At 35.8% G+C, this 27,473-nt stretch overlaps 4 protein-coding genes across 6 annotated transcripts in view; 3 read left to right on the forward strand and 1 right to left on the reverse strand.

Annotated features, from left to right (window-relative positions):
• The window catches only part of LOC120181604 (serine/threonine-protein kinase PBS1-like), a 25,249-nt gene extending 10,550 nt beyond the window's left edge, over positions 1-14,699 (reverse strand). The window contains exons 1-7 of one of the 3 annotated variants that reach the window (XM_039186694.1): positions 14,424-14,699; positions 13,060-13,261; positions 12,781-12,970; positions 12,181-12,572; positions 11,362-11,755; positions 6,742-6,747; positions 706-709 (exon numbers count right to left, since the gene is read on the reverse strand). In XM_039186694.1, coding sequence (XP_039042625.1) covers positions 11,399-11,755; positions 12,181-12,572; positions 12,781-12,970; positions 13,060-13,116 — 996 coding nt within the window. In that variant the 5' untranslated portion in view covers positions 13,117-13,261; positions 14,424-14,699 and the 3' untranslated portion in view covers positions 706-709; positions 6,742-6,747; positions 11,362-11,398. Of the gene's footprint in view, positions 1-705; positions 710-6,741; positions 6,748-11,359; positions 11,756-12,180; positions 12,573-12,780; positions 12,971-13,059; positions 14,031-14,423 lie in introns of those variants that run through there. The other 2 variants (XM_039186693.1, XM_039186695.1) reach the window with 2 other exon arrangements.
• LOC120181603 (acyltransferase-like protein At3g26840, chloroplastic) lies at positions 5,713-10,585 on the forward strand. Its single transcript, XM_039186692.1, has 14 exons — positions 5,713-6,166; positions 6,295-6,346; positions 6,441-6,496; positions 6,601-6,759; positions 6,900-7,004; positions 7,126-7,232; positions 7,369-7,490; positions 7,675-7,783; positions 7,887-8,017; positions 8,276-8,651; positions 8,767-8,880; positions 9,352-9,437; positions 9,546-9,655; positions 10,188-10,585. The coding sequence occupies exons 1-14, from the start codon at positions 5,770-5,772 to the stop codon at positions 10,379-10,381; spliced, it is 2,118 nt and encodes a 705-aa protein (XP_039042623.1). The 5' UTR covers positions 5,713-5,769; the 3' UTR covers positions 10,382-10,585.
• Positions 14,700-15,793: 1,094 nt separating the features above from the next.
• Positions 15,794-17,772, forward strand: LOC120181605. The gene is made up of 3 exons (XM_039186696.1): positions 15,794-16,794; positions 16,872-16,941; positions 17,186-17,772. The coding sequence occupies exons 2-3, from the start codon at positions 16,886-16,888 to the stop codon at positions 17,622-17,624; spliced, it is 495 nt and encodes a 164-aa protein (XP_039042627.1). The 5' UTR covers positions 15,794-16,794; positions 16,872-16,885; the 3' UTR covers positions 17,625-17,772.
• A 3,580-nt stretch (positions 17,773-21,352) lies between these two features.
• Positions 21,353-27,034, forward strand: LOC120181601 (protein ESSENTIAL FOR POTEXVIRUS ACCUMULATION 1-like). The gene is made up of 9 exons (XM_039186691.1): positions 21,353-21,624; positions 21,761-21,855; positions 22,117-22,884; positions 22,960-23,032; positions 23,160-23,243; positions 23,379-24,173; positions 24,258-24,708; positions 24,916-26,432; positions 26,553-27,034. Exons 1-9 carry the CDS (start codon positions 21,552-21,554, stop codon positions 26,900-26,902), a joined length of 4,206 nt encoding a protein of 1,401 aa, XP_039042622.1. The 5' UTR covers positions 21,353-21,551; the 3' UTR covers positions 26,903-27,034.
• The last annotated feature ends 439 nt before the right edge of the window (positions 27,035-27,473 follow it).

Genomic DNA, 27,473 nt, shown 5'->3' on the forward strand with positions numbered 1-27,473 from the left:
TATCACATACATTGTTCTCATATCACCAATATCCATACCTGTAAGCATATTACTTTAACATTCATGAATTTGTATTAATGAGTTTCTTGGCCCATGATATCATATTGAGAACCTAAGGTATCTGAGTATTGTGAGGTTGTGCACTATGCTGTCACCACAGCTCGTATAAATGCACCGAAGTGCCGCGTAGAATTGCACCGTAGTGCCATATAATGATGTCCATAAGGACCACATAGAATTCCTTAAGAATCATATACATATGCTAGGGATCATATATGTGTCTCACCAGACTTCACACATGTTCCAAAGAATATATATATATCCCGAAGGACCGCGTAGAATATTGTCCCGAAGGACCGCATAGAATATTGTCCCGAATGACCGCGTAGACCCTCTACTCTTGGCATGCCAACTATACCCCTAGCTCTCAAGACACATAACATGGGAATTTTCTTTTATACTTATCATTTCACATAAACTTGTAATTCACTTCCCATATCACGTATCACATAGCTTCGTTTCATATTATCACATAGTCACATAGTTCACTTACACGTAGATCATTTTCATATCATTCTCATGTCACATATATCATGTTTTCATATAATTTCTATCATTTCTCACCCAATCACATTTATTCATGTAAACATACTTATCATATCTTGTTCACATAAGATCATATATGCTACATATAACACATAGAACACTTCTTCCTAGCTTATATCAATTTTCAGAGTTCTTTCATATTACCTGATGACATATATCATATAGATATATAATAACGGATATCATATTATCTACCTTATGCTCTATTTCTTTGTATTCCCATAGATTATAAATTATGTTGTATTTCTAAACATATATAATTTAATAGTATTTTTATTTAGGTACTAATTTAATCTCTTTACTTAATTCAATTTCATATATTCATTATAATCTTTTCATATAGCTCCATTATACTAATTCTCATAATAAATCATACCACTAAGTACTTGTCCAACTCATGTTTCCATTATGCATATACTGTTACCCATGTTTACCTAGTTCATATCAATTCTTATAAACTCACTTTCATCATATTTTCCTATTATTACATATTTTATCTCATAACCATGTATCCACATAGTCTTATATTTCATTATCATATTACATATACTTGTTCTCCTATGACCCTTAATAAACATATATTTCTATTTCCCTACATCTCTCGACTTATCTTCTATATTCCTATAATTTCATAACTTATTTTATATCATTTTCCCTTTTTATTCACATCAACCATCTATTTATTTAGTTCAATTTCTCATGACTTCCACAATACTCTTTAATAAAACTTTGTAGCTCTTCACTATAATACATAAACCATAGTTTCTTTTAATTTATCAATCTTCCCTATATTACTTATGTATCCTTATTTATGCCCTCGAATTCATACTATTCTCTTAGAGTCTCCTAATATTTCTCGTATAATTACTTATACCATATCATATAACTTATACTTTATTATCTTATTCTCTCATATTCATTTCATTTCTTATGACTCTATCATATAACTTATCTCATGTTCTTCCATTATTACATATTAAAGTCTTACATACATCATATAGCATATACAAAGCATATCATTATCTTTAGTCATGCATACATACAATCAATGTAATACAAATAATCACATATAATTATAACCACACATAATCATGTCCATGACTTCATGCATATTACTCTAGGAAATAGACTCATCGCAAGTCTTATTTCCATTAAACACTACATATCACTAGTATGCACTCACCTGGGCCTCGTTGTTTGAATCAATCCTAATCCTTAGTTTGTTCCGGAACAAGCTTTCATTCTATATCTACATAATAATACATTAATACTTATCAGTATACTGATTGATATATTCGAAACTATCACTCCTTAGTCTCAAAGAAAAGCCAATTTCATCTTTTAATGAAGGTATGCATCGATGCACTACACCATGCATCGATGCATATATCATATTCGATGTTTGTATTTAATGGAGATGCATCGATGCACTCCTTATGCATCGATGCATAAATCCCATTCGATGTTTTTTATTTAAATTTATGCATCGATGCACTGCATGTGCATCGATGCACCTTAAACAATTTCTGGTATTTATCATCGATGCATCGGTGCACAATGAATGTGCATCGATGCACATTGCCCAGAACTGACATTTTAGCACGTAAATCATTAACTCTTCCCTTAATTCTTCTATTTTAAGCCCCTCTTATGACATTAAACTCAACTACTATAACTTGAACCAACTTATATCCATGTAAATCATCTTTAACCTCAAAATCCTATCTTCTTTATGAGATTCAAGAATCATACCAAATTTTCTATATGATATAAATCCAATTCTATCACTCCAAATCTCTTAATTTAACCATTGACAAGTCAAATTTAACTTCCAATCTAAGAAATGAACTTTATTCCAAGATTTCATTTATAAACTCTAAATCTTTAATCTCTCATAACTCCACCATCCTTTGCTTTTAAGATGATTTAAGCTTTCCTTAAGCTTAGTTATCATCTAATAATTAAAACCTAACCTTAAAATCAACAATTCAATTATAAACAAAGAAACTTACCTTTGGCTCTTGGCTTCCACGTGAAGAAGAAGAAGAAAGGAGAAGAGAACTCTGGAGAACTCTCTCCCTTTCCACGTGCCTTTATCCTTACCAATCCCATTTTTTTATTCATCTCTTGGTCAATTGACCCTTTTGCCCTTTATTTCCTTTACTAATTACTAAATAACCTTCATCATATATATCCAATAATCATTGAACTATTTCATTCTTATACTTTAGTCACCAAATTCTGAAACTTTACAATTTGGTCACTAACCCGGTATTGCGGATGTTACAGAGTACTTCCAAAATTATCATCGAACCACACTTGAGAAGACGAATACACCTTCAACTAATACATATGTCGTTCAGGTATTGACATATCATTACGGTTGATCGGCTTACTTAAGTTATTCTATAACTTCTAAAGGTAGTCTAACACATATGCTTATTTGGATTCCTTAATTAATCTAACATCTACTTAGTCTAGGTCACAAGGGTATTTTGATAATTTTAGTGTTAGGTTTTATTCCATTCATTTCAGAGTTCGAGGATATCCAATCATTCATGAGCTTGGTGATATTCTTGGGTCATTTCTATTATAGGGGTATTTTGGTAATTTTATAGATCTACGGTATTTCAATCTTTTTCTTCCATCCGGTTTTATTTTTGAATTTAAACTTATCATTTATTTCAGTCCATTCAGACAATTCTAACAAAAGAACACCCCCGATAAACTGTTCTTCAGGTATTTACTCATAATTCAGATATTTTCGGGTCAAGTACCTTCTCAGATTTTACAAACGGAATATCAAGAATTTTTCTGCACTAATTCAAGATCTTAACAATCAAATACGTACTTAAATTGAGTTAAGTATGAATCCTTAAAGTATTTTCTCATTCAGGGTTAACTCGAACTATTTTACATCTCAATGGTATTTTCATAATTTCTTAACCAGATAATTTCGATATTAGCTCTTAACGAAAATAATATAATATAGAGATCATAAGATTAACTGATTCCTCGAACATTCTTTAATCTTGAAATGATTCTTTAAAAGACTTCTAGTATCTAGCATAAACCGTCTTGGGGTTAAAAACCGGTTATCCATAATTTCCAAGTAAAACTAACATTTCTTATGCACATCAATAGTTTTAGCAGATCAATAATTCTTTTTAGATTTATTAATCCACTTACAGGGATAATTCTTGTTATTTTCCAACATAAGGGTAATTTCATAATTTTATCTAATCGAAATATTCTCATAATTTATCATCTAAGTACCTTTAATGAGATAAATTATAATCTACATATCCATGGCTGATTCTTTTATCACTTAATTCAAGAACTTGTAATTTAATTCCAACTGTCCTCCAATTTCTTATAATAGTCATCTCAGCCATATTTAGTTACCTACTTTTTACTGTATTCGTATCTAGTGTAGATATTCATTAATTACACATATGAGAGCAAACATTTTCATTTATGCATTTACCAATACCAACATGTTCTATAAAGCATAAAGAGGTAGTAAAGTATTACCTCGATTTCTGTGCAATACTGATCGACCATAAAATTCCATTCGTACGCCCTCGATATTGAAATCATCTTCCAATATATCATCGGATCCATATCAAAAAAAATTATATCAGAAACGGAGCTTAATTACGATAAATGAATCGAATCGGGTGATAAATCAGTGAAAAACAGCTTACCGGGTTCGAATTTGACGAAACGGACTTCGGATTCGGATTCAGGACGTCGAAAACATAAAATATGACTTTTAGAAATTTGGAATTTTTGGTCAAAATCAAAGTCAACGGGTTTGACAGCCAATTTCGAGGTCTTCGGGTTCGAATTTCGAAAAACAGACTGCGGAATCGGATTCGGAATGTTGAAAAATATCAGGATAGGTATACTCGGTCAAAGTCAAAGGTCTTTTAATGCACGGTCAAAAAGTTTTGGTCAACAGTGGTCAACACCGGTCAACAGATCAGGTCGGGTTATGACCGGTCAAACCGATCAAAATAGGAGCAAAATCGGTCATTTTTTTCTTCCCCACGCGCAGTGGTGGCGCGTGGGGGCGCATGAACAGTACCCTGATGTCGGAAAATTCCTGGAAAAATTCATAAAAATTATTTTAAGCGATTTCGAGATACTTACAAAGCTCGGTTCACAATTTTGAACGGCGGAGAGTTCGATTTCAACGAATCGAAAACTTTGATCGCTTCATCTCCTCACGCGCCGCCGTCGACGGAGACCAAGGATGACACCGGCAGACTCGGAACGGAACAAGGAACACGATGGTGCGTAAATCGATGAAAAACCAACTAAAATTGAGTTATTACCGACGATACTTCCGACTGAAATTAATGACGAATAGTGACGATTCATGACGAAAGGTTTGAGGAGTTTTGTTCTTTAGTTGACAACGAACACGATGATAGTTTAAGCTCGTCAATCGGAGGTCGGACGGCGAGTAGATCAAAGTTGAAAGGAGGGTTGTTGGAGAAGGGAAAACTGGAAAAATGAGAACCCGTGCGCAGGGGATTTATAATTCAACTCATAATAAAAATGGGTAAACCATGAGTGTAACCACTAAATTTACTACACTTTATAAAACGGTGTGTCAACTTTAAAACCTTATAATTTAACCCACTGTTTCTTTCAAAAATACCAATTAAATTCACCACTTTATAATTTCTTAATTTTAGCCCCTAAATTGGGGTGTTACACAGAAAATATCAATAATATTTTTTATAAAAATATATTTTCAGTTTTCAAAGAATTGTGAGTTTTTTTTTTCAAAAAAATTGTGAGCTTATTTAAAAATCAATTTAAAACATATTCTGTCACTTTTTTATAATAGAATTGAAAATTTTGAATAATTTAAAGTTTATTTTTAGAAAATTTTAAGAGATAAATCAAAGTAAAATATTAAATATTTTAAAAAATAAATTAATATTTAATGATTGAAAGTACTCTTTAACCAATGTTTTAATTTCAAATTAAGGCTTTTAGCGCCTCTGTACTTCATGACTCGTATTACAGAAGAGGACAAAACGTTTTTTTCCCCTTTCAAATCCATGTCTATCCAAAAAGCTGGATCATACCATTATAAATAACAAATAAAGAACTCGATCAAAACAAGAGAGTGTTCGGTTCAGTTTCATGGCGGCCATCGGAGCTTCTATACTCCTCGCCGGTGGCGTATCGCCATTTTCTCAGCGGAGCACCACCACCTTGTTCGGAGGAATAACGAAACGCGGGCGGATTTTAGCTGTTTCTACGGAACGGATAGGAAGAGTAAGCGGTTTTGGAGAGAATGAAAAGCTTGGTAAGAAGATGAATCTGAAAACGATGGCGGAGGAAACTGAGGTGAAACCTAATATTTATGCAAATCCGGAGGAGTTGCCGGAGTTTGAGGAGGGTAAAAAGTGGTTAAAAGATTATTTTGAAGAGTCTAAAGAGATCATCAGATCGGACGGCGGTCCGCCTCGTTGGTTCTCACATTTGGAGTGCTCTTCTTCGACCTCTCCAGACTGTCCTTTGCTTCTGTTTTTGCCCGGTTCGTTTTTCTTCACCTTTCTGATCAGATATAGACTCGTTTTCTCTTTATATATAAACAAATGCAATTTACTTAGTGTTTTTCATAATTCAAATTATAGCATAAGCTAACGAGTTTTCAGTTTTCAGGAATTGATGGCACCGGACTTGGACTTATAATGCATCATCATAAGCTTGGGAAGTAAGTCAAAACTGAGGTTAAATTTTCACTTGTCTTTTAATTAGTTAACAAAATTGTCTAACAAGTATCCATTTTAAATGATCTTTGAATGAAGGATGTTCAACATTTGGTGCTTGCATATTCCTGTGCAGGATAGAACGCCATTTAATGGTACTTGTTTTTTCTCCGTTTTTCAGTACCAGTGGCTTAATTAATGACTATATATGATAGTTTGCTAATTAATTATTCCATATAATTTTTATTTTCCGATTTAGAGCTAGTGAAGCTTGTGGAAAGAACGATTAGGTCAGAGAACTACAGGTCCCCAAACAGGCCAATATATATTGTTGCGGAGTCTCTTGGAGCATGCCTTGCCTTCTCCGTTGCAGCTCGGAATCCTGACATAGATCTTGTGCTTGTTTCTTCTAACCCAGGTCCACAGTCAGTCTTACATATATGCAATACCTATTCTGTTTGAGAAAATGCCTTGAAGAAATCTAGTTAGTTGCTCTGCTTGATCCATGGATAATCTTATTGGTCTCTCTCTTTTTCCTGTTTTTTCTCTAACCTGCAGCCACATCTTTTAGTAAGTCACAGTTGCAACCACTAATACCTTTGCTGGAGATTACGCCTGATCAGTTCCCACTTAATCTCACTTACATGCTGAGCTTACCAACAGGTTATTTTGCCAACATGTTCCTCTACTCTCTTTGATTCATGTATAGTGCTCTTTTCCATTTAGAACTGAGTGAGAAGATATGATTTACTAATAATGGCACTGTATATGTTTACTTGTTTAGGTAATCCTTTGAGGATCCTGATGGATAACGTTGTAAAAAGAGGTTCTCTGCCCCAAATCGTGGGAGAGTTATCACAAGATCTTTCTAATATGTCATCATACCTCCCTGTAAGTTCCACGCTTATGTTCAATTGTACATCCATTCCTTCTCCGGAGCAATGTACATAATTGAGCTAGATAATAGACAAGAGAACTACATGTTTAGCGACAAAACTCAGAAAGAGAAATAATCTTTTGTTGACAGATTCTGGCTGATATTTTACCCAGAGAAACGCTTCGATGGAAGCTAAATTTGTTGAAATCTGGTTCTGCAAATACGAACTCATGCCTTCATGCAATTAAAGCTCAAATGCTGATACTTTGCAGGTCCTTAAACTCTGTGGCTCACACACACACACACATATATATATATATATGTATGTATGAACTCATAGATATACTTTGCATATTCTGTGGATATGGTATATTGCATTGAATTTGCACATTTAAATTTGTAATTTATATCATAATGATAGATTGGATTCACTGTTTTTTTTTTCTTTATATATAGCGGAAGAGATCAGCTGTTGCCTAGTCTAGAAGAAAGTCAAAGACTTCAAAAAACACTACCTGATTGTGAGATTCGTAAGTTTGAAGAAAGTGGTCATTTTCTCTTCCTGGTATGCTTCTCTCTTTGCGTAGGCTGCTAGGCACCGGCTTAGATTAATTCTAATCTGCAAGTAACTTTGTGATACAAATTATTAGATTTGCTCGATTGTTCAGGAAGACAATATTGATTTGGCCACAATCATCAAGGGAGTTTCTTTCTACCGCCGTGGAAAGCACTTCAACTGCGTCTCAGATTACATACCACCAACACCTAGTGAATTCAAAAAACTGCATGAATCGATTAGGTAAACATTAATTAATCTACTACTAAATTTACTGACAGGAATTTGCTGATCAGCATTCCCACAAAACTAAGTATCTGCCAATGTCTGAGTGGGAATTGAAGAATATAGAACTGTCGAGGATATTTCCTCACCAAAAAAAGGCCGAAGGGGCTGTCTCCGGATTAACATGCCTTTTGCATCATCAATCTTAATTATTAATCGGAAACTATGAATTGATATTAATTATGAGTAATTGATTAAATTGGTATTTTTTCGTAGCTTGCTTCTTACAGCTACCGGCCCTGTGATGCTCTCAACATTAGAGGAAGGGAAGGTGGTGAGGGGACTGGCGGGAATTCCATCAGAGGGGCCAGTCTTACTTGTCGGTTATCACATGTTAATGGGACTTGAAGTTGTTCCATTAGTAGCTCAATTTATGATGGAGAGAAACATTCTTGTTCGCGGGATAGCACATCCAGTGATGTTTGTAAGAGTGAAAGACGGAAAGCCCCCGGACGTGGAGCTATCACATTATGACGTACTTAGAGTAATGGGGGCAGTGCCTGTCTCAGCTGCAAACTTTTACAAACTTATGTCTTCAAAATCTCATGCCCTGTTGTACCCTGGTGGCGTACGTGAGGCCCTTCATAGGAAGGTAACATAATATATATATATATATAATCCATGAGTTGACCCTTGGTGAATATGAGATCATGCATCACATTGTGTATATGTATATGTAATACTCAAGTGTAGAGATGGACCTGCAGGGCGAAGAATACAAGTTATTTTGGCCAGAGAAATCTGAGTTTGTGAGGATGGCAGCCAGATTTGGAGCCAAGATTGTTCCTTTTGGTGTTGTTGGAGAGGATGATTTCGCTGAGGTAATTAAGGCTAAGAATCACAAAACTAATTTTTTCCTAGATGAAGTCTACATATATAGCATTGGTATGGATCGAGGAGGTGTCTGCAGGCAGTCGTTCTCCTGAAAATTTTAAATTCTTATATAATTTAGGTATTTCTTTTATATTTTCTACTGATAATTTGTTTTCGCCCTTAGCATAAAATCATGCATCCGTCCATGTATAACACATGTTTTTGTTATGTTTTTCAAATTTTGTTTTCCTTCATGAAGTCTACATATATAACCCTAGGGATGACTGATGGGATGGTTGGGGTAGTTGTCGTTAAATTTTTAATTTTCATATAATTTAAGTATTTCACTTATATTTTCTATTGATAATTTGTTTTCGTCCACTAAAATTTTATATCACTCCCATGTTTTACAGTCATATTTTATCTCACGATTCTAAACATGCAATTCAATAAATGAGGGTGTTTCCCTAACATTCCAGATTATTTTGGATTACGATGACCAAATGAAAATTCCATGGAGGAGGGAAGAAATAGAAAAACTTACAAGTCGGTCTGCAAAACTGCGGTACGAATTCAAAATTAAACTGAATTTAAATTTTATGTTCCATCGATCTCGTACATATAATTTTCCTCTGCTGTCTTCATGGTTGGAACATTTCAACTCCTTAATCAGGACCGACGCAAGTGGTGAGGTTGCAAACCAACAAATGCATTTACCAGTGATGCTACCAAAATTTCCAGGCCGGTTTTATTATTATTTTGGGAAGCCGATTTTAACTCGAGGTAAATTTGTACAAACCAAGATCCATATACATTATATATAGCTTTATGGCGTTGAAATTTGGTAATATAATATATATGGAACCATTTGATATAGGATGCGTAAAATATTTTTTTATTAAACTGAGATGATTACACGATAGTATATGTTCTAAAAATTCTAAATCATTTGACAATGAATGTTTAAACACCTCTGTCTACAGAGACTAATGCTTGAACTTATGACCTCACTAGATCCCCAACCACTAAAGTAGCTTGGTTCGTGCATAGACTGCGTAAAATTTTGATTTCATAACTTTGTTTATTTGAATGTCGTGTCATATTCAAGACGTATGGTTTAGAATTTAAAAGTTGATGTTTAAGGTTTAGGGTTTAGACCTAAAATAGATAAAACAGTAGAATCTAATTTTTACATAGCGTGCGTATCAAATAATTCATGTATATGTATACACATACACATGTATGGTGTAAAAAAGGAGAGCCAAGCAATTAATTAATCAGATGTTTAATGCATTAACTAGAACTGTATGCACAGGGATGGAGGAGTTAAAGGACAAGAAGAAATGTGATGAGTTGTATTCTCACATAAAATCAGAGGTGGAGGGATGCATTGATTTCTTGAAACAAAGAAGAGAAAAAGATCCTTATAGGAACATAGCTTCTCGAGTGTTGTACCAAACCTCTCATCCTTCTACCTCTCCCTTCAATATTCCAGCATTTGATCTTTGATTTTGATTTTCTTCTTCTTTTATTTAAAGACTCAAGGGGGAATGATCTAAATGAATGAAATTAAAAGTTTTAAATTTGAGTAATTCACTCTGGACTTTGAATCCAGCGATCTGGGTTCGAATCGCGGTAGGACCTTTATCATTTTGACCTTCCCCCTTTTCCTGTTCTTTACCTTTAGGCCCTCTTTATGTGGATCTGGAAACATAATTGCAGATATACTGTCTTCAAATATTATAATAACTAGATTTTATTGAGAGAGAATTTTGATATTTATGTTAATTTAATGGACTTTTGTTATTATTATTACAATTATATTTTATTGATGAGAAAATATTTAAGTAGTTTAACTCACTTTAAAGTGAATATATATATTTTTTAGAAGTGTATAGTATATTTGGGAAGTGGATTAATCAGATTGTCCAACAGACAGACCTCAGAAGAGGAGGAAAGGGAATGATGCTTATGGATTGGATGTTTCATTTAATATAAAATATGTATATATACACAAATACATATACAGATGCATGTTCAAACACATGTATATACATGAAAGATTACAAAAACAAGATAAGAACATGTCAAGTAATGGAAGTTCTCCAGTGACTCAACATTACGGTACAATAATATATATGGATTAAAATAAATAAATACAATTTACTACATGACTAGGACAACACACAAACCCAACCCCTTGCTTTCTACTTCCATGTTCCACTGTAGACGCTTCTGATATGAAAAGGGTAAAGTACGATTTTGAACCATGTTCGAATGATCATTTTGGTCACTGAATTTTCAAAATTTACAAAATGGACGTTTTGTAACAGTTTGATAAAACTTAATGAGCATTTTGTAACAGTTTGATAAAATTTAACGAGCATTTTGTAACTTTGAAAGTTAATTCACCAAAATGATTATTTGAACATAGTTCAGTGACCTCTGGTGTACTTCATATTAAAAGGGTTAGATACCATTTTTTTAACCTGTTTGATCATCCCTGCATAGCATTTTTCTGCACTTCTATCCTACTGATCCTTTTTTCCCTCTCCAACTCTCTCCCCACATCTTGGCCTCAGCGACGGCTCGTTCTCTTTCGTAATCCACGCCTAACATCCCGGTTGTTTCGATTGGAGAGTCACTGTTTCCGGGCCCTTTCACACTATCCCTTTTAGCTTCTTCCGAGTTATATGGATGAGAATTGAAATAATCCAGAGCTATCACTAGTTCACTAACAGAGGGTCTCGAATTTGCATTTTCTTCGATGCACATCACGGCCACCTCTAGAGCCTTCTGCAAGCCGGATTTCGAAAAGTGGCCTCCCAGTAGTGGATCTGCTAAGTTTGCAACGTTCTTTCCGTCCTTAAACATTGGTCGTGCCTACAAAAAAAAATGGATATATATAAGTTGGTAGGTCAGGAAACACATTGTTGGTATCTTTAACAAGGAGAAAAACGAAATCCATGCATTCAGGAAATGTTACTGCAGAAATATGCAAATATGCCATGTGTTCTCACTTAGCCAATTCAAATGTAAATACCGTGCGCTTCAAGTTTATGACTAATTGTATTTCCATAAATTACTGTTCGATCACCGAGATATAGTAAGAAGAAAATGAAAAGGCAACTGATTTCAGTAAGCACCATATGAGATCAATACTTGGAGAATTGTCATAGTTAAAGTTATATATCAGCCTGTTATTAAAGTGCTATATGCAAAGAAAAATGACATTTCTTTGAGAAACAACCATAAAGCAAAACAGTTCCAGTCAAACCGTTAATAAACATTATGTGAAGTATTATTACCCAATCAACAAGGAGTCGTTCATCACAAGCACGTGTATCATCAAAAGCTTTACGGCCTGTTATCAGCTCCAATAGAACAACCCCAAAACAAAAGATGTCAGACTTCGTAGTCAATTTTCCACTAGTGAGGTACTCAGGGGCACAGTAACCATGGGTTCCCATGACCCTGGTGGAAACGTGTGATTTATCTCCACTCGGACCAAATTTTGCAAACCCAAAATCAGAGAGTTTTGGGTTGAATCCGTCACCTAATAGTATGTTAGATGATTTCAAGTCTCTATATATAACAGGTGGAGTTGCTCCGCAGTGAAGATATTCCAATCCCTGGGCTGCACCAGAAGCTATTTTCATTCTCGTGTTCCAGTCCAAAGGTTTCTCATCAGGTTCAAGATCTGTGAACACCATTGATTATAAATTTAATTTACTGAAACCATGACATATGTAAGAAAGAAAATGAAAAGGGTTTCAAAGCTGTGATAGTGAGTGAGCTAGTGTCCTTCAGACCCTATCCCGGAGGTCTAGAACTCTAGATAGAACCAGTCAAAATGGTTTACAACAAATGCAATCTTTAACAAGATTAAAGGAGAAGGCATGAATTACAATGGAGGTGATCTTCCAATGATCCCTGCCGCATGTACTCATATACAAGAAGGCGCTGATTCCCTTCGGCACAGTAACCAATCAAATTGACAAGATTTGGGTGATTCAAAAGTGAAAGCATGAGAAACTCCACAAGGAACTCCTTGTCCCCTTGGAGACCAGTCTTATCAAGTTTCTTAATAGCTATAACCTGATAACAACCATAATGCATGCGAATAAAAAGCAAATATGGGGGAAAATGCTCCAGTCAGGAAATTAAACAGCCCTAGAAGAATGTACCTGACCACTTTCTAATTTTCCTTTATAAACAGACCCAAATCCACCCTGTCCAACCATGGATTCTGCTCTGAAATTTTTGGTCGCATTTGCCAATTGTCGATATGTAAAAGTCTGGGCCCGATTGTCAGAAATAGGCTCCTCTTTTGGAGCTGATGGTTCCTGTCTCACGGCTGCACCGGTTTTTGGTCCAACTTCTGTTTTTCTTCAGGCATAGTTAGATTGCCAGAAAAAAAAAACTCTATCATGTCACTTTGTTTAACATTGAGAACTGTTTAGGTACTATCAAAGTGTGCAAAAGAAACATATATTGGATCCAAACATAAACTCACAGGTCCTATAGTGCTAACTTTTGGAGTCTGCAATATTAGTTCGGTTCATTTAGGAAGGGAAACGAAGTAAAAGGACAGGCAGCAACGACAAATCTAACAAATTACAGCCTCAAGAAAGATTCGATACAAGCAAAAGCCAAGGAACAATCAACTTATATCCACACGATTTCAACAACGGCTGCACTGGTTTTTGGTCCAACTTCTGTTTTTCTTCAGGCATAGTTAGATTGCCAGAAAAAAAAAAACTCTATCATGTCACTTTGTTTAACATTGAGAACTGTTTAGGTACTATCAAAGTGTGCAAAAGAAACATATATTGGATCCAAACATAAACTCACAGGTCCTATAGTGCTAACTTTTGGAGTCTGCAATATTAGTTCGGTTCATTTAGGAAGGGAAACGAAGTAAAAGGACAGGCAGCAACGACAAATCTAACAAATTACAGCCTCAAGAAAGATTCGATACAAGCAAAAGCCAAGGAACAATCAACTTATATCCACACGATTTCAACAACAAACCGTATTTTATCATTGTACAATTCCAAAACTTCATCCCAACTAAGCCTTAGATCTTGGTTCAGCTAATCAACTCCAAGTGAGCTTCCATTCCATGAAAAATCCCGTAGTTGATTTAAGCTCCATACAAGTTCAAAACGAATTACCAGATATTTAGCAGCAATGTTTTCAACAATAGTAGAAATAGGATGAAAGGTAAAGATTCAATGTAAATTTAGCATAAGCTGTTAGTTCCTTGATGCATTATATATTGGGGAAAAAGGGTATTCTTCACATATAACATTAAAAAATAACAACTTCCCTAGCAGAAATTAAGAAACCAAAAGATTCTAAATTGAACAAATGGACATCCCCCACTAATATACCTTGAAATTCCATATATCCCATCTATTAAATTCACATTATTAACAAAATCTTGAGAAAAGTAAACCAAACAAGATAAATTAAACCATATATCTGACAAACAACGGAACCAAAATTCAGAAAAGGGGGAGAAGCAAATTGCACGAAAGAAACTGACTAGAAGATACATTAGGGTTGCATTTCTTGCCTGGTTCTTTCTTATCACCAGTCTTTAGCTTCTCACGTTTCCTCCAACCAACACAAGGGCAAAAACGCATTTTCGTGGAAAAGCTTTGAAATTCAACACCAAAAGCTTTCACTCGACAATCAAAAGTTGAAGACTGATCTGCATTTTGGCCTTTCCTGCGTTAATTTCAGGAAGGCGAAGATTCAAAGCAACAGGTTTTATACGTATGGTAATTGAGAACAATAAAAAGGAAATCTATTTAGTTTTTTTTTTTGAAGGAAAAGATGCGATGTTGATGCCAATGGTAACAAAACATAGCTTTTTTTTTAGTAAAAAAAAAAAAGAGGATCTTTCCAAATTACGTACAAAGTAATGTAGGTTTATTTCAATAAAAAAAAGGTAATACAAGCATGTAGTATTATTTGTAAATAATTTTATATTCTCAAGTATCAAATTATTAATTTTCTCTGAATCTTAAATGGTTTTATTTTATAAATTTTAAGTTCTAATAATTATGTATACAAGATAAATATGTATTATTAATAATTTAAAAAAATTAAATAAATATTATCTTATAATTATTTTATACTATTTAATCAAGTCGTTTATAATTATATATTTAACAAAAGTATTATATAATAATCGAACTCTACTCGTTTGTAGTATTGGACCTAACAATAACCAGACTCAAGATTTCACATAAAATATAAACCAAACAAAACGACAACGTTTTGGACTCTTAAAAACTGCTCAAACAATGACGTATTTACACTCACAGCAGCACATTTCTCTCTCTCTCACTCGAGCTATTGAGCCGTCTGGTCTCTCTGTGCGTCGCCGTCTTGCACAACCTTAAACGCCGCCGATTGCCCGCTGCAATCTCCGCCCTTTAGATTTATATCAATTTTCAATATCTTTAATGGCTGACGGAAAATTCTATCTACCTGATGATCTCTTACCCTCCAAAATCGGCCCTGACCACTCCACCAAAGGTATTAATACATTTCTTCATTTTTATTTTTTCCATTTAAGTTTTCATTTTTTCCCATTATTTATCCTGTCAACTTTACAATTTGAGTATTCAGATCGTATTGGTGTACCATTTCAATTCAATAGCAAGTCTATGTGAAATTTTATTTTATTTTTCCAAAATATTTCTTCATTTGAATTTTGGTAGTTTAATCTATTAATTGTAGATTTCTGATTTCGTTAACGAGTCATCTAAGATCCTTTTTTTTATAATTAATTCATTCAATGGTTTTCTCAGTAAAAGAAGGGGAAAGAATTTCATGATTGCTTCTATGTAGAATTGTATCAGCTAGAATCTTTCCTTTCGAATGCACTGGAGGTTGGAGAAAAGTTGGTCCATTTGTAGATGAAGTTCTTGGTCTGTAGATGAAGTTGGTCCATTTGTCAGGAATCCTAGCATTCCTCTCCAGGCTCAATCAGTGGGGTTGAATGATTCAGATCTTCACCAAGAGAGGCTTTCATCTTTTGAAGAGCTATTCAGCAATCTTAAAAGGAATCTTGCTTTTCAGGAGCAACAGCAGCAAGGGACTTTTAAGCCAAACCCTACAGAATTTGCCTGGCCAGCTCTTTCTGCACTTGCTTCTGGGATGGAAGGCGAAAATGTAACTTCTCTAGATCAATCTGACCATCTCTATATGCACTCTAACAACCAACTGGGTCCATTTTCTTCCGGTAACCACTCTAATGGCCTACAAATTTTGGGTGATGTGTATACTTCTCATCCAGATTTAATTGAGAGCTACCAGTCTAGGCAAAATGGGCAACTAGAAAATTGTTGGGCTGGAAAACAAATGCAACAATCAAGTCTTGAAGCAGGTCTGCAAAGAAGGGAGTCTGGAGTTGATTCAAGCACTTGGACATCAGCTGAAAGGATTCATGAAATCTCTAAGAAAGCTTTAATGGACGATCTTCAACAAAAACTTGGTATTCAATCCATGCAGTCATCAGAAGTGGATGAGCAATATTCTAGTTCACCATCCGAGCAACAAGCTTCGAATTTACCTTTCAATCATTTGACCGATCAGGAAGTTCATGTGAACAGCTCATTTTCAGAAGGCCCTCAAAATTCTGGCTCATTTGCAGAACACTCATTGATTTTGGGCTCTGGAGATCCGTTCTCTAGTAGTTATGCAGGTGCTAGGTTGACGGAAAAATCTTGTGGATAAAGAATTATTCGAGGGTAAGGAGAATAAAAATGGATTGAAAGGCATGATTTCTCGAAGTGGTTCTGTGTCAGGGTCTAAGGACAATATTTTAGAGCAAGTAAAGACAACTTTGGACAGTGGTGTTCTACAAAGTTGAACCCATATCCGGCATGGTTCTCTTAGTACTGGTAATCTGTCAGAAAGAAATTTTCATTAAATTCAATCCTCTTTGTATGAACTAAATCTTGAAAGTGAAATGGTGCAGGTGGCAGTGGCAAGATGTACAGTAATGATATTGGATTGGATAAATCAGTTGAACACCCTTCCAAGGATAGGTGAATTTTTTTTTTGTAATGTCGGAGCTTTTATTTGCATGTGTTTTATTTAACACAGCTACGAGTCTACGACACGACACGTCTCATAATGTTGATCTCTCTCTCTCTCTCTCCTATCGGCATCATTTGATAATTGGCATTAATGCAAATCTTTGCATGTTCAGTATCATTTTGGTTGTTAACAATGTTTTAACTATTAAACCCAGTTTGTAAAGCGATCTAAATGTGCTTGTGTTATTGGTAGGTTACTGTCAGTTATGCCGGAAGGGCGTGATAAAGTTTCACAGGTTTCATCGTCCCTGGATATTTTCTCTGATCAAAACACGGTGTCATTCGTGAAGCAGAAAAGTCCTACAAGCCTTGCAACTCACGCAAAAAGGAGTGCAAAAGACGAGGCATCTGTCAAAATAGATGCAGTTATGAGAAGGACCTCATCTTTCAACGATGCTGCATTGTCTGAGGCATCATCATTCATCGAGATTCTTAAGAAGCCAGCTCATCTTCACGGGACTGAGGCAGCAGCGTACGGTTCTGCTTTCGAGCCTTCATCCTACTCTGCTTCACAAGCTCCTCGAAGTGGCAAGAAGAAAGGCAAGAAGGGATGGCAGATCGATCCTGCCTTGCTCGGTTTCAAGGTTACGAGCAACCGCATTTTGATGGGGGAGATCCAAGGTATTGACTAATTTTTCTCATCTACACGTACCGTGCCATGTACATTCCCTGTAATTTTTTGCTTGTTTTTGTTAGGCTTCTTTAAGCTTAGTTTGGGTTTAAACGTTAAGCAATGAGCAAATCAGAGTTAAATATTTGAGATTGATCTTCTTTAGAATCAAACTTTTCGAGGTTGCTCAAATAAAGTCTTTTTGTGTAATTTGGCTTTATGAAAATAAAAATAAAGGTAAATTATACTATCAGTCACTAAAGTTTAGGTTGTGTGCTGATTTTAATAGTGAATTTTACAACGTTTTAATTTTAACAATGAATTTTTGTTTGCATTTTAATTACTCCATTTTGCTGTTACATCATTAACAATTGATTGATTAAACAGTTTGATTTTGATGTAGAAGTAAAAAAAAATTATTTCATCTTATTATCTTGATCAAAATTAATATTTCTTCACTTGCTTTTAGCAGTTGAAAATTATATCTTTTGCGATTACCCTACATGTCAATAAAATTGTCTGGTAATTATTGGTTTAGATTTTTACAAAGTCCATTTAAAATTCACTTAATTAAACCAAAAAAAAAAATCATTATTTTGGGTTATTTTATATTTGAGAAGTTTAGGGTGTTCGATCGATAATTTAAACGGTTAATTTTTTTTAGAACATGAATAACATATTTAGAAATTACTATCTTTTAAATAGATTTTTATTGATTTTGAGTGATTCTTGTGAAAGTCGATTCAAAGAGAAGAAGAATAAGTGAAAAGTTAACATTTTAATATTGATCTTATTGTGAATGATGATTAATGATGAATGGTGAGCAAAAGAATTGAAGATTTTTCACAGTAAGATCAATATTAAAATGAAAATATTTAAAAGAATTATAATTTTTTTAAATGTTTGATCACCAATACGAATCAAGTGACCTCAGTGGTTAAGAGACTTGTTATCCCTTAGGATCTTAGGTTCGAGCATCGTGTGTGCCAAAAGTATGAGCCTTCATGGTTATATGGTTGAGAGTCTTTGAACATATACTACTTATATTTATAAAAATGATCGTCCAGCTCAATTGGTAGAGCGCAAGGTTCTTAACCTTGTGGTCGTAGGATCGAGTCTCACGGTGGGCATTTCATAATTCGGAGGTCTCCTACGGAAGTTGCTCTCAACCTGGCGTTGGGGTCAGCCTACTATCCTACCTCCCCCTTACCCCATTACATATGGGAATAAGGGTCCAAAATAAAATTTATAAAAAAAATTTTGATGGCCAAAACATTTAAAAGTCACGATAACTACTACATCAATAATTACCCAATAAAATAAAATTATTGAATTAAGATTTTGATATAACAATAATTTGTAAAATTAATTTTGGACTTAATCGTAATCATTAAAATTTATCAAAAATAATTCAAAGTCTAAATTAACTTGAAAATATGTTTTAAATGTTTTTCAACTTAGTCGAACATTTTCAAAAACATACTCGATTTTCACGCTTTAAAGTCGAGTTTCCAAGCATTTTTGCTCAAAGGATCATCCATTAGCAAAAAGATCGATCTCTTGGATTATAGTAGGTTTTGGATAGATCCCTTCACAAAAGGATCAACCCTTCGAGGAAAATATCGATTCCTTCACCAAAATGATTGATCTCCCGATGAAAGAGATTGATCATTTTCCTTAAAGTATAGATCTCTTTCTTGCAACGGTCGAATTATTTAAAAATTATATATCCCTCTAACCAAAAGATCGATCCCTTGTGCATTAAATGTTGTTTTTAGTTATAGATAACGCCTATAATGATCCCCAACAGCTCTTAGTGGCTAGTATAAATTGAATGTCAAAGCATCCCAATGTCAACTAGAACCATATTGATCAAATATACCAACATCAAAGAAGTGTTTTGTGCTTCAATTTTCAATCTTTTCATTGTAACACACGTGTGAGCTATATTGTTTATTTTGCTCAAGTTTGATTTGGGTAAATGTTTAATTACTGCAAACGCATTTGTCTTGTGAGGTTTTTTCTTTGTTTGTTTTATTTGTAATCCCTCTTGTGAAGAGAGTGTAAGCAAGGTTTTGGGTTGTAAACCTTATGTATTGTTGTAAGTTTACACCTTGTCCTAAAAAAGTTCGCAAATTTAGTGGATTTGAGAAATCATTGGTGTGAATGCTAAGGTAGTGAATGTAGAGTTAGCGTAGAAGTCGAACCACTCTAAAATCGTTGTGCAAATCTTTCTATTTTACGATTGCTTCAACAAAATTTGTAAAAAGTCAATTCACCCCCTCTTGACGTCGTTCGATTTTTGTAAGAAGCTAACCAAAATCAATTAATTACAATCTATATTTACCCATTTTCTATTCATTTAAACGCACAAATTTTATTTATATATTTACTTACTTGTTATTTATTTATGGTTTAATTAGAAAATAAATGTCCAAACTATACATTTTTTCCAATAGTTGCCCAAACTTTTTTGATTCATCTAGATGCTTAACATTACAAACATTATCATTTTAAGTGCTCGGATTGTAACGATCGTTAAAAGTTTTCGTTAAGTGACACGTGTCATGTTATGATAATTTTAAAAATTTTATTTAAAAAATATTATAATTATAAAAAAACATATTTTTGTAAAAAAATATAAAAGAAACTCAAATCCCTAAATATCCAAAATCCCTAACCTTAACAGTAACCTCTCTTATCAGCCACGGTTGACATAGTAAATGTCGTTCTTGTCATCTCCCTTTTTGATCGCCGTCTCTAGGGATGGCAATGGGTCGGGTCGGGTCGGGTTTTTGGGCCACCCGACCCGACCCGAGAAGAAAGGGTTTTCCACCCGTGACCCGACCCGACCCGACGAAATTAAGGTTTCACCCGACCCGACCCGACCCGAATATATGACTTAGAAATCCGACCCGACCCGACCTGACCCGAAATAATAATAAAAAAAAAATTATTCAATGAAAACAGTGACTTAATTGAAAAAAATTATACATGGAGGGACATTATTGTAATTATCCCTAAATATATAGGATAAAATTATATATATATTTTTCGGGTCGGGTCGGGTCGGATTTTTTTCACCCTAAACCCGACCCGAACAGTACATTTAAAAAAAACCCGACCTGACCCGAACCTGAAATTTTTTTAAAAAAATCCGACCCGATTGGGTCGGGTCGGGTCGGAACCCGTCGGATTCGGGTTGAGTTGCCATCCCTAGCCGTCTCCTTTGCCATCATATACGTTGTTGGATCGCCCGAGTGTCAGGAATTTATGGGTTTGAGTTCATTGGAGACACGATTTTGGGTGTCTTAATTTTGTCGTTTTGCTTATCGGAGACACGGAGTTATCATCGGATTTGGCTTGTCGTAGGGTAAAGTTTCTAGTAGAGGTCTGATCGACGTCAAATGATGAGGTCCGGTGTGGGTTTATGTATTGAAATTAGATTTTTTGAAGTTTTGAGGGGTTTTTTTAATGTCTTTCAAAATTTTGGGTTTTTTAAATATATAATTTATTTTTTTTTATTTTAAATAAAAATTTTAAAATTACCAAAACATGAAATATGTATCTTAACAGTGTAATTTAAAGATCGTTATGGCCCGAACATTAAAAATGATAACGTATGTAACGTCATATTCCTGGATGAATCGAAAAAAATTAGTCACCCATTTGAGGAAAATGATATACCTTGAACAATTATTTCATAATTAAGCCTTTATTTATTTACTTACTCATTTTTCGTTCAAGTCTTGACTTATAGAAACCCTAGTCATTCCTATCTCTCGCGCTCATCATAATCATTATCTCTTCGAATCCTTATTTCTCCCCCTATTTAGCCATCGGATACCTCCCAATTTCTCCCTGCTCTGTCGTTTCTCGCAACCTTAAACGCCGCCGTTTTGCCGCTCCGATCTCCGCCTTTCAGATTCTATCAGCTTTCATTTTCCCGATGGATGACGGAAAACTCGATCTGCCCGATGATCTCTTATCTTCCAAAATCGGCTCTGAACACTCCCCCAAAGGTATTAGCACATTTCTTTTTTATTGTTGCTGTTTCCGCTCTCTCATTTTTATACTCCCAACTTTTAACATTTTTGGATTCCGATTTAAATTTAATATGCTCATTTGTCTGAAATTTATTATATTTTCTGTGACCAGATCAACTGACTTCGGAGAGCAGCATACCTTTGTCCCCTCAATGGCTTTACTCTAAAGTAGCTGATGCTAAGATGTTACCTGCTGGAACGACTGGGGTATGGAACATTTTCTCTCTCTCTTTATCGTTGTCTTTTAGGGTAATGATTGGAATATGACTTTCTAGTTTGTTGGTTTCTAGTTTCATCTTCTCTTGTGTGGTGGAAGTATGGGTGAATAGTTTATCCGATTGCATAAAAAATAGTATAATTTTCATTTTTTAATGCTCATCTGAAATATACATTTTACTTATATCTTGTGGCTATTTTATTTGGTTTTGATTTGTATTGTTTGTGGTATAATTTGTTTACTCTTAACAGGATATAAAATCGCCAATTTTGTTGCCTCGTGGAGCCTCTGGTGATCCCAATCTGAAAGATAGTTGGCGTTTAGATGGTTCTCAGGACAAGAAAGAATGGAGGAGGGCCGTGCCTGATCTAGAAAAGCGTCACTGGCGTGAAGAGGAGAGAGAAACAGGCTTACTTGGCCGGAGAGATCGCAGAAAAGAAGACCGGCGCCCTGATATTTCTGGTGCGCAAGATATTAGTAGTCGTGGTTCAGGGATTGAATCTCGAAGAGAAAATAAGTGGTCTTCAAGATGGGGTCTTGAAGAAAAAGAGAAGGATTCTCAAAATGATAAGAGGACAGATTCTAAGATGGAAGATGCCCCTACTGAGAAACAAGCACTTGCCATTGGGGGGCGCTTAGCTTCTGAACGCGAGATTGATTCTCGTGATAAATGGAGACCACGTCATCGTTTGGAAGTTCATGCAGGCGGGTCCACTTCTTTCCGCAGTGCTCCAGGATTCAGCTTGGGGAGGGGACGAGTGGAGAAATCAAATGTGGGTTTTACAGTAGGACGAGGGAAGCCTCTTTCTGTTTCTGTTATTGGTGCTCGTGTCGGGGATAAAAACAAGACCATCAATGCATATTGCTACCCAAGAGGAAAACTCCTTGACATTTACCGCATGCAAAAGACTTCTCTGAATTTTGACGTTCTACCTGATGAGACTGATCATTCATCAACAATAACACACAAAGAAATCGTTGAGCCTTTGGCATTTGTTCCTCCTGATGCCGAGGAAGAGGTATGAAACTTCTAATCTGATTTATAGAAGAAAAATCTGCCCATTGTCTCAATTTTGCTTGCATGATTCTTGCAGGCTGTCCTTGGAGATATATGGAATGTAAAAACTACAAACAGTGACGAGATCTGCAACTCATTTAGGGACACAAGTAGGGATCAAATGAAATGCTGCTAGAGTTTCATTTATGTTCAAACTTACCTAATAAATGATTAGATATATTTAAGAAGCTAAGTTATGTTCCTATCCTAATCCGGGTCTTATGGATGTGATTTCAGGTGAAGAAAAACAATGTTTCTCGGTTAACAGTGAGGATGGTGTTCAATCTGGTGAGAAGGCTTCTGTAAACAAAAATTATCAAGGTGAGACATTTAACATTTTGTGTGTGAGAATTGCATATGATTATGATTAAGGGTAGGAAACTTTCCGTTTTATTTGTTTGCCTACAGTAGTCCATTAAGGATAATATTCATGATTTATTTTGATTGTTATTACAGAAATGTATAGTTCAAAAGAAGGTGGACAAAGATATGTATATGTGACACCATCTGATATTGATGAAACCAATGCTTTGGGGTCAGATAGGGAGATTGATGGTTCTGCAAATTACATGGATGGATTAAAATCTTTTGATAATCAAGCAGTAGCTGATAGGAAAATGGAAAAGGACTCCAACATGAAGGACAAAGAATCATCCTGGCAATTTGGAGTGGGTAGTGATCTTCCTGATGGCTCAAGCTCTCTATTTGGTTTTCAGTCACTGCAGCCTACTCTTGGTTATAACCAGATAAATCTTGAGGGAAATAATGAGTCACATTCACTGGAAAGTATTACCCCTCCAGAGGAATTGAGCTTGTGCTATCTTGATCCTCAAGGGGTAGTTCAGGGACCATATCTGGGAATTGACATAATTTCATGGTTTGAGCAAGGTTATTTTGGTACAGACTTACCTGTTCGATTGGCAAATGCTCCTGATGGATTGCCTTTCCAAGGACTTGGTGAATTGATGCCTCACTTAAGGATGAATTCTGGTTCAGCCTCCGGTGTTGGTGCAGTTACAAGAATGCAAATACCTGATCAGTTTGAAGGGAGCTTGGAAGAGACCATATCTTCCGCTTCTGCTCCAGAGTTGAAGGGGTCTGCCATTGGACGTGAGCATCAGCAGTTTTTGTCTGCTTTTGAGACTTCTGGTACTAATTTTCAGTTAAGAGTGCCTTCTCAAAGTTATCATTCCGAGCATCAGTTTTCTGAAGATCAAAAGCTCCACAAATTTGCTGATGCTGGTGCAGATGGTAAGTTTAATTAGTTGGAGCTACTGTTGTTGATTTTGTTATTGTGTTTGATAATGATTCCTGCTTTTCTCTTGTGTGATGCAGAAATTATTTTTCCCAGAAGGCCTGGAAGTGCTGGTGCGGAGCCTTTTAAAGTTTCTGGTGAAATTCAAGATCCTTTTAGTAGCAATCCTGCAAGCCATCTGCCTATTTCAAATGAATTTTCAAAAACCATTGTGCCTTCTCATCGTGGTGACGAGTTACTTCCAGATGCTCGGTCTGATGATTACAGAAGAAATTCTGTGTTTAATCCTAACATTCATCTAGGCAGCCCCTTATCTCACAGGGAACAAGAACACAATGGTTTGGACCTGGTACAGCACTTAATGTCACAAAAGTTGCCCAGTGAATCACAATCAACTGGATTTGGTTCCGAGCAAATTTATAGTTTGCAAAGCAAGAATCTCAATCATCAGCAGTCAATCCATCTTTCAGCTCCGCATATGGAACATCTTTTGGAACTTCAGTTTGAACAGCAGCGGCAGTTGGAACTTCAGCAACAGAAGCGGCAGTTGAAACTTCAGCAACAGCAGCGGCTGTTGGAACTTCAGCAGCGGCGGCAGCAGCAGTTGGAGCTTCAGCGGCAGCAGCAGCTGGAACATATATGGGAGCAGCAGCAGCTGGAACAGCTGGAACGTATGCGGGAGCAGCAGCAGCTGGAACGTATGCGAGAGCAGCAGCAGCTGGAACAGCTGAAACGTATGCGAGAGCAGCAGCATCATAACCATCAAATTCATTTGTTGCAGCAATTGCAACAGCAACATCTACATCAGCAGCCATCTCAAGTTCGGGAGTTGCTACTTAATCAATTGCTGAAGCATCAAGTTTCTGATCCTGTTTATGGCCAGCACACATTTGATGTTGCTAGAGACAACTTGCTTGATCAGATTCAGTTAAAAAAGCATCTTCTGGATGGATTGCAGCAGAATTCTCATGCTTCAATGCACTTGGATCTATCACCGGAGCAGATTATCCAAGCAAAGATAAACCAGAGTGCAGTTCTAGGGCAGCAGGCTGATATTTTGGATTTCATGTTACAAGCGAAGTATGGCAATATGATTCCTTCAGAGCATCAGCTTCGTCTTCAACGTGATCAGTTTCAAGCTGAGCAATTATCTAGGGCACTGAACCAACAATTAAGTATGGAGGGGGATAGACAACATGCTGGTTCTTGGTCTGTAGATGAAGTTGGTCAGTTTGTCAGGAATCCTGGCATTCATCCCCAGGCTCAAACAGCGGGGCTGAATGGTTCAGATCCTCACCAAAAGAGGTTTTCATCTTCTGAAGAGCAATTCAGCAATCTTCAAATGAATCGTGCTTTGCAGGAGCAACAGCAGCGAGGGGCTTTTGACCCCAGTGCTACAGAATTTGCCAGGTCTCTTTCTGCAGCTGCTCCTGGGATGAAAGTAGACAATGTAAATACTCTAGATCTATCTGAGCATTTCTATATGCACTATAACAACCAACTAGGTCCATTTTCTTCTGGTAATCACTCTCTTGACCGGCAAGTTTCGGGTGATGTGTACACTTCTCATCCAGATTTAATAGAGAGCTACCAGTCTAGGCAAAATGGGCAGCTAGAAAATAGTTGGGCGGAAAATCAAATGCAACAATTAAGTCTTGAAGCAGATCTGCAAAGAAGGGAGTCTGAAGTTGATTCAAACACTTGGACACCAACTGGAGGGATTCATGAAAACTCTAAGAAAGCTTTAATGGACCTTCTTCACCAAAAACTTGGTATTCAATATGGACAGTCATCAGAAGTAGATTATCAATATTCTACATCGTCTTCGAATCCACCTTTTAATCATTTCAAAGATCAGGAAGTTCATGAGAACGTTTCTTTATCAGAAGGCCCTCAAAATTCTGTCTCATTTACAGAAGAACAGTCGTTTTTGTTGGACTCTGAGGATCCCTTTTCTAGTAGTTATGCAGATGCTAGGCTGATGGCAAAATCCACAGTGGACAAAGAATTAGTTGAACTGGAGGGCAAGGAGAAGATAAGTGGATTGAAAGGCATGATTTCTAGGAGCGGTTCTGTGTCAGGGTCTGAGGACTTAGAGCAAGTAGAGACATCTTTGAACTACGATGATCTACAAGGTCAAACCCATGTCCGACATGGTTCTTTTAGTGATAAAACTTCACACGTTTCTTCAACCCAGAATGTTTTTTCCGAACAAAACACAGTGCTTATGAAGCAGAAAAGCCTTGCAACTTCTGGTATGATATATTCTTTTTGATTATTTGTAGAAAAGACGAATCATAAAATAAATACATGTTCGTCCTTCACTTGTATGTATATTGATTACAAAATCATGTGTTCGATTCGATATTGTGTAGAAGGAAGACAGGAAGGCATGTTGATGTATGCAGGTGCAAAGAGGAACACAAAAACTCGGGCATCGGGCAACGATGCAGGTATGAGAATGACCTCATCTTCCAATGATGCTGCAGTGTCTGAGGCATCATCATTCATAGATATTCTCAAGCAGCCGGCTCATCTTCACGGAATCAAAGCAGCAGTGTACGGCTCTGCTTTTGAGCCATCATCTGATGCGCCTGCCTCACAAGTTCCCCGATCTAGCAAGAAAAAAGGGAAGAAGGGAAAACAGATCGATCCGGCCTTGCTCGGTTTCAAGGTTACAAGCAACCGCATATTGATGGGTGAGATCCAACGCCCTAACGAGTAACTTTTCTCATCTGCTTGTACCAGTCTACCAGATCATGTTGTACATTCTCCGTAAATTTTTTTTACCATTTCTTTTTCCTTCAGATAAATATCACTTCTGTACAGACTATATTTGAGATGCATAGTTAATTTATTGATTTTTTCCCCTTAAAAGGAATAATAAAGGCTTCTTTTGTTTTAAGAAAATGGTTAATAACAATTACCATCATCATATCATGTCATGATATTAATAAGGGTGAAATACATAAATGGTTCCTAAACTTTTAAAGTGCTTGTGATTTGGTCACTTAACTTCTAAAATTTGTAATATAATCACTAAAATTTTATTTCTTTTTTTGGTAAGGTAATAGGATTTATTGATGCCAATGGAATAATCACTAAAATTTTATTTCGTTATCACTACGATTACTGCCGTCAGCTTTTGTAGACGACATGAATGATAGTCAAAGGTGCGGAGTTCAACCATAAATCTACTGTAAATAATTATTATAAAATCAATTGTTATGTATAGCTAATAGTATTATTGATTTTGTTATTCAAAGTAGTATTCCAAATTCATCGGCCCGTTGCCG

The sequence above is a fragment of the Hibiscus syriacus genome, unplaced genomic scaffold (genome assembly GCF_006381635.1).
Source record: "Hibiscus syriacus cultivar Baekdansim isolate YM2019G1 unplaced genomic scaffold, ASM638163v2 tig00112530_pilon, whole genome shotgun sequence".
NCBI classification, from domain to species: domain Eukaryota; kingdom Viridiplantae; phylum Streptophyta; class Magnoliopsida; order Malvales; family Malvaceae; genus Hibiscus; species Hibiscus syriacus.

Bases quoted from the DNA above. Each gene is read 5' to 3' on its own strand.
- LOC120181603 (XM_039186692.1), top strand. From the start codon at position 5,770: ATGGCGGCCATCGGAGCTTCTATACTCCTCGCCGGTGGCGTATCGCCA. The intron at 6,347-6,440 runs GTAAGTCAAAAC...CTTTGAATGAAG, and splicing joins CATCATCATAAGCTTGGGAA to GATGTTCAACATTTGGTGCT. The intron at 7,491-7,674 runs GTCCTTAAACTC...CTTTATATATAG, and splicing joins CAAATGCTGATACTTTGCAG to CGGAAGAGATCAGCTGTTGC.
- LOC120181605 (XM_039186696.1), top strand. From the start codon at position 16,886: ATGTACAGTAATGATATTGGATTGGATAAATCAGTTGAACACCCTTCC. The intron at 16,942-17,185 runs GTGAATTTTTTT...TGTTATTGGTAG, and splicing joins GAACACCCTTCCAAGGATAG to GTTACTGTCAGTTATGCCGG.
- LOC120181601 (XM_039186691.1), top strand. From the start codon at position 21,552: ATGGATGACGGAAAACTCGATCTGCCCGATGATCTCTTATCTTCCAAA. The intron at 21,856-22,116 runs GTATGGAACATT...TACTCTTAACAG, and splicing joins TACCTGCTGGAACGACTGGG to GATATAAAATCGCCAATTTT. The intron at 23,033-23,159 runs GTAGGGATCAAA...ATGTGATTTCAG, and splicing joins CAACTCATTTAGGGACACAA to GTGAAGAAAAACAATGTTTC.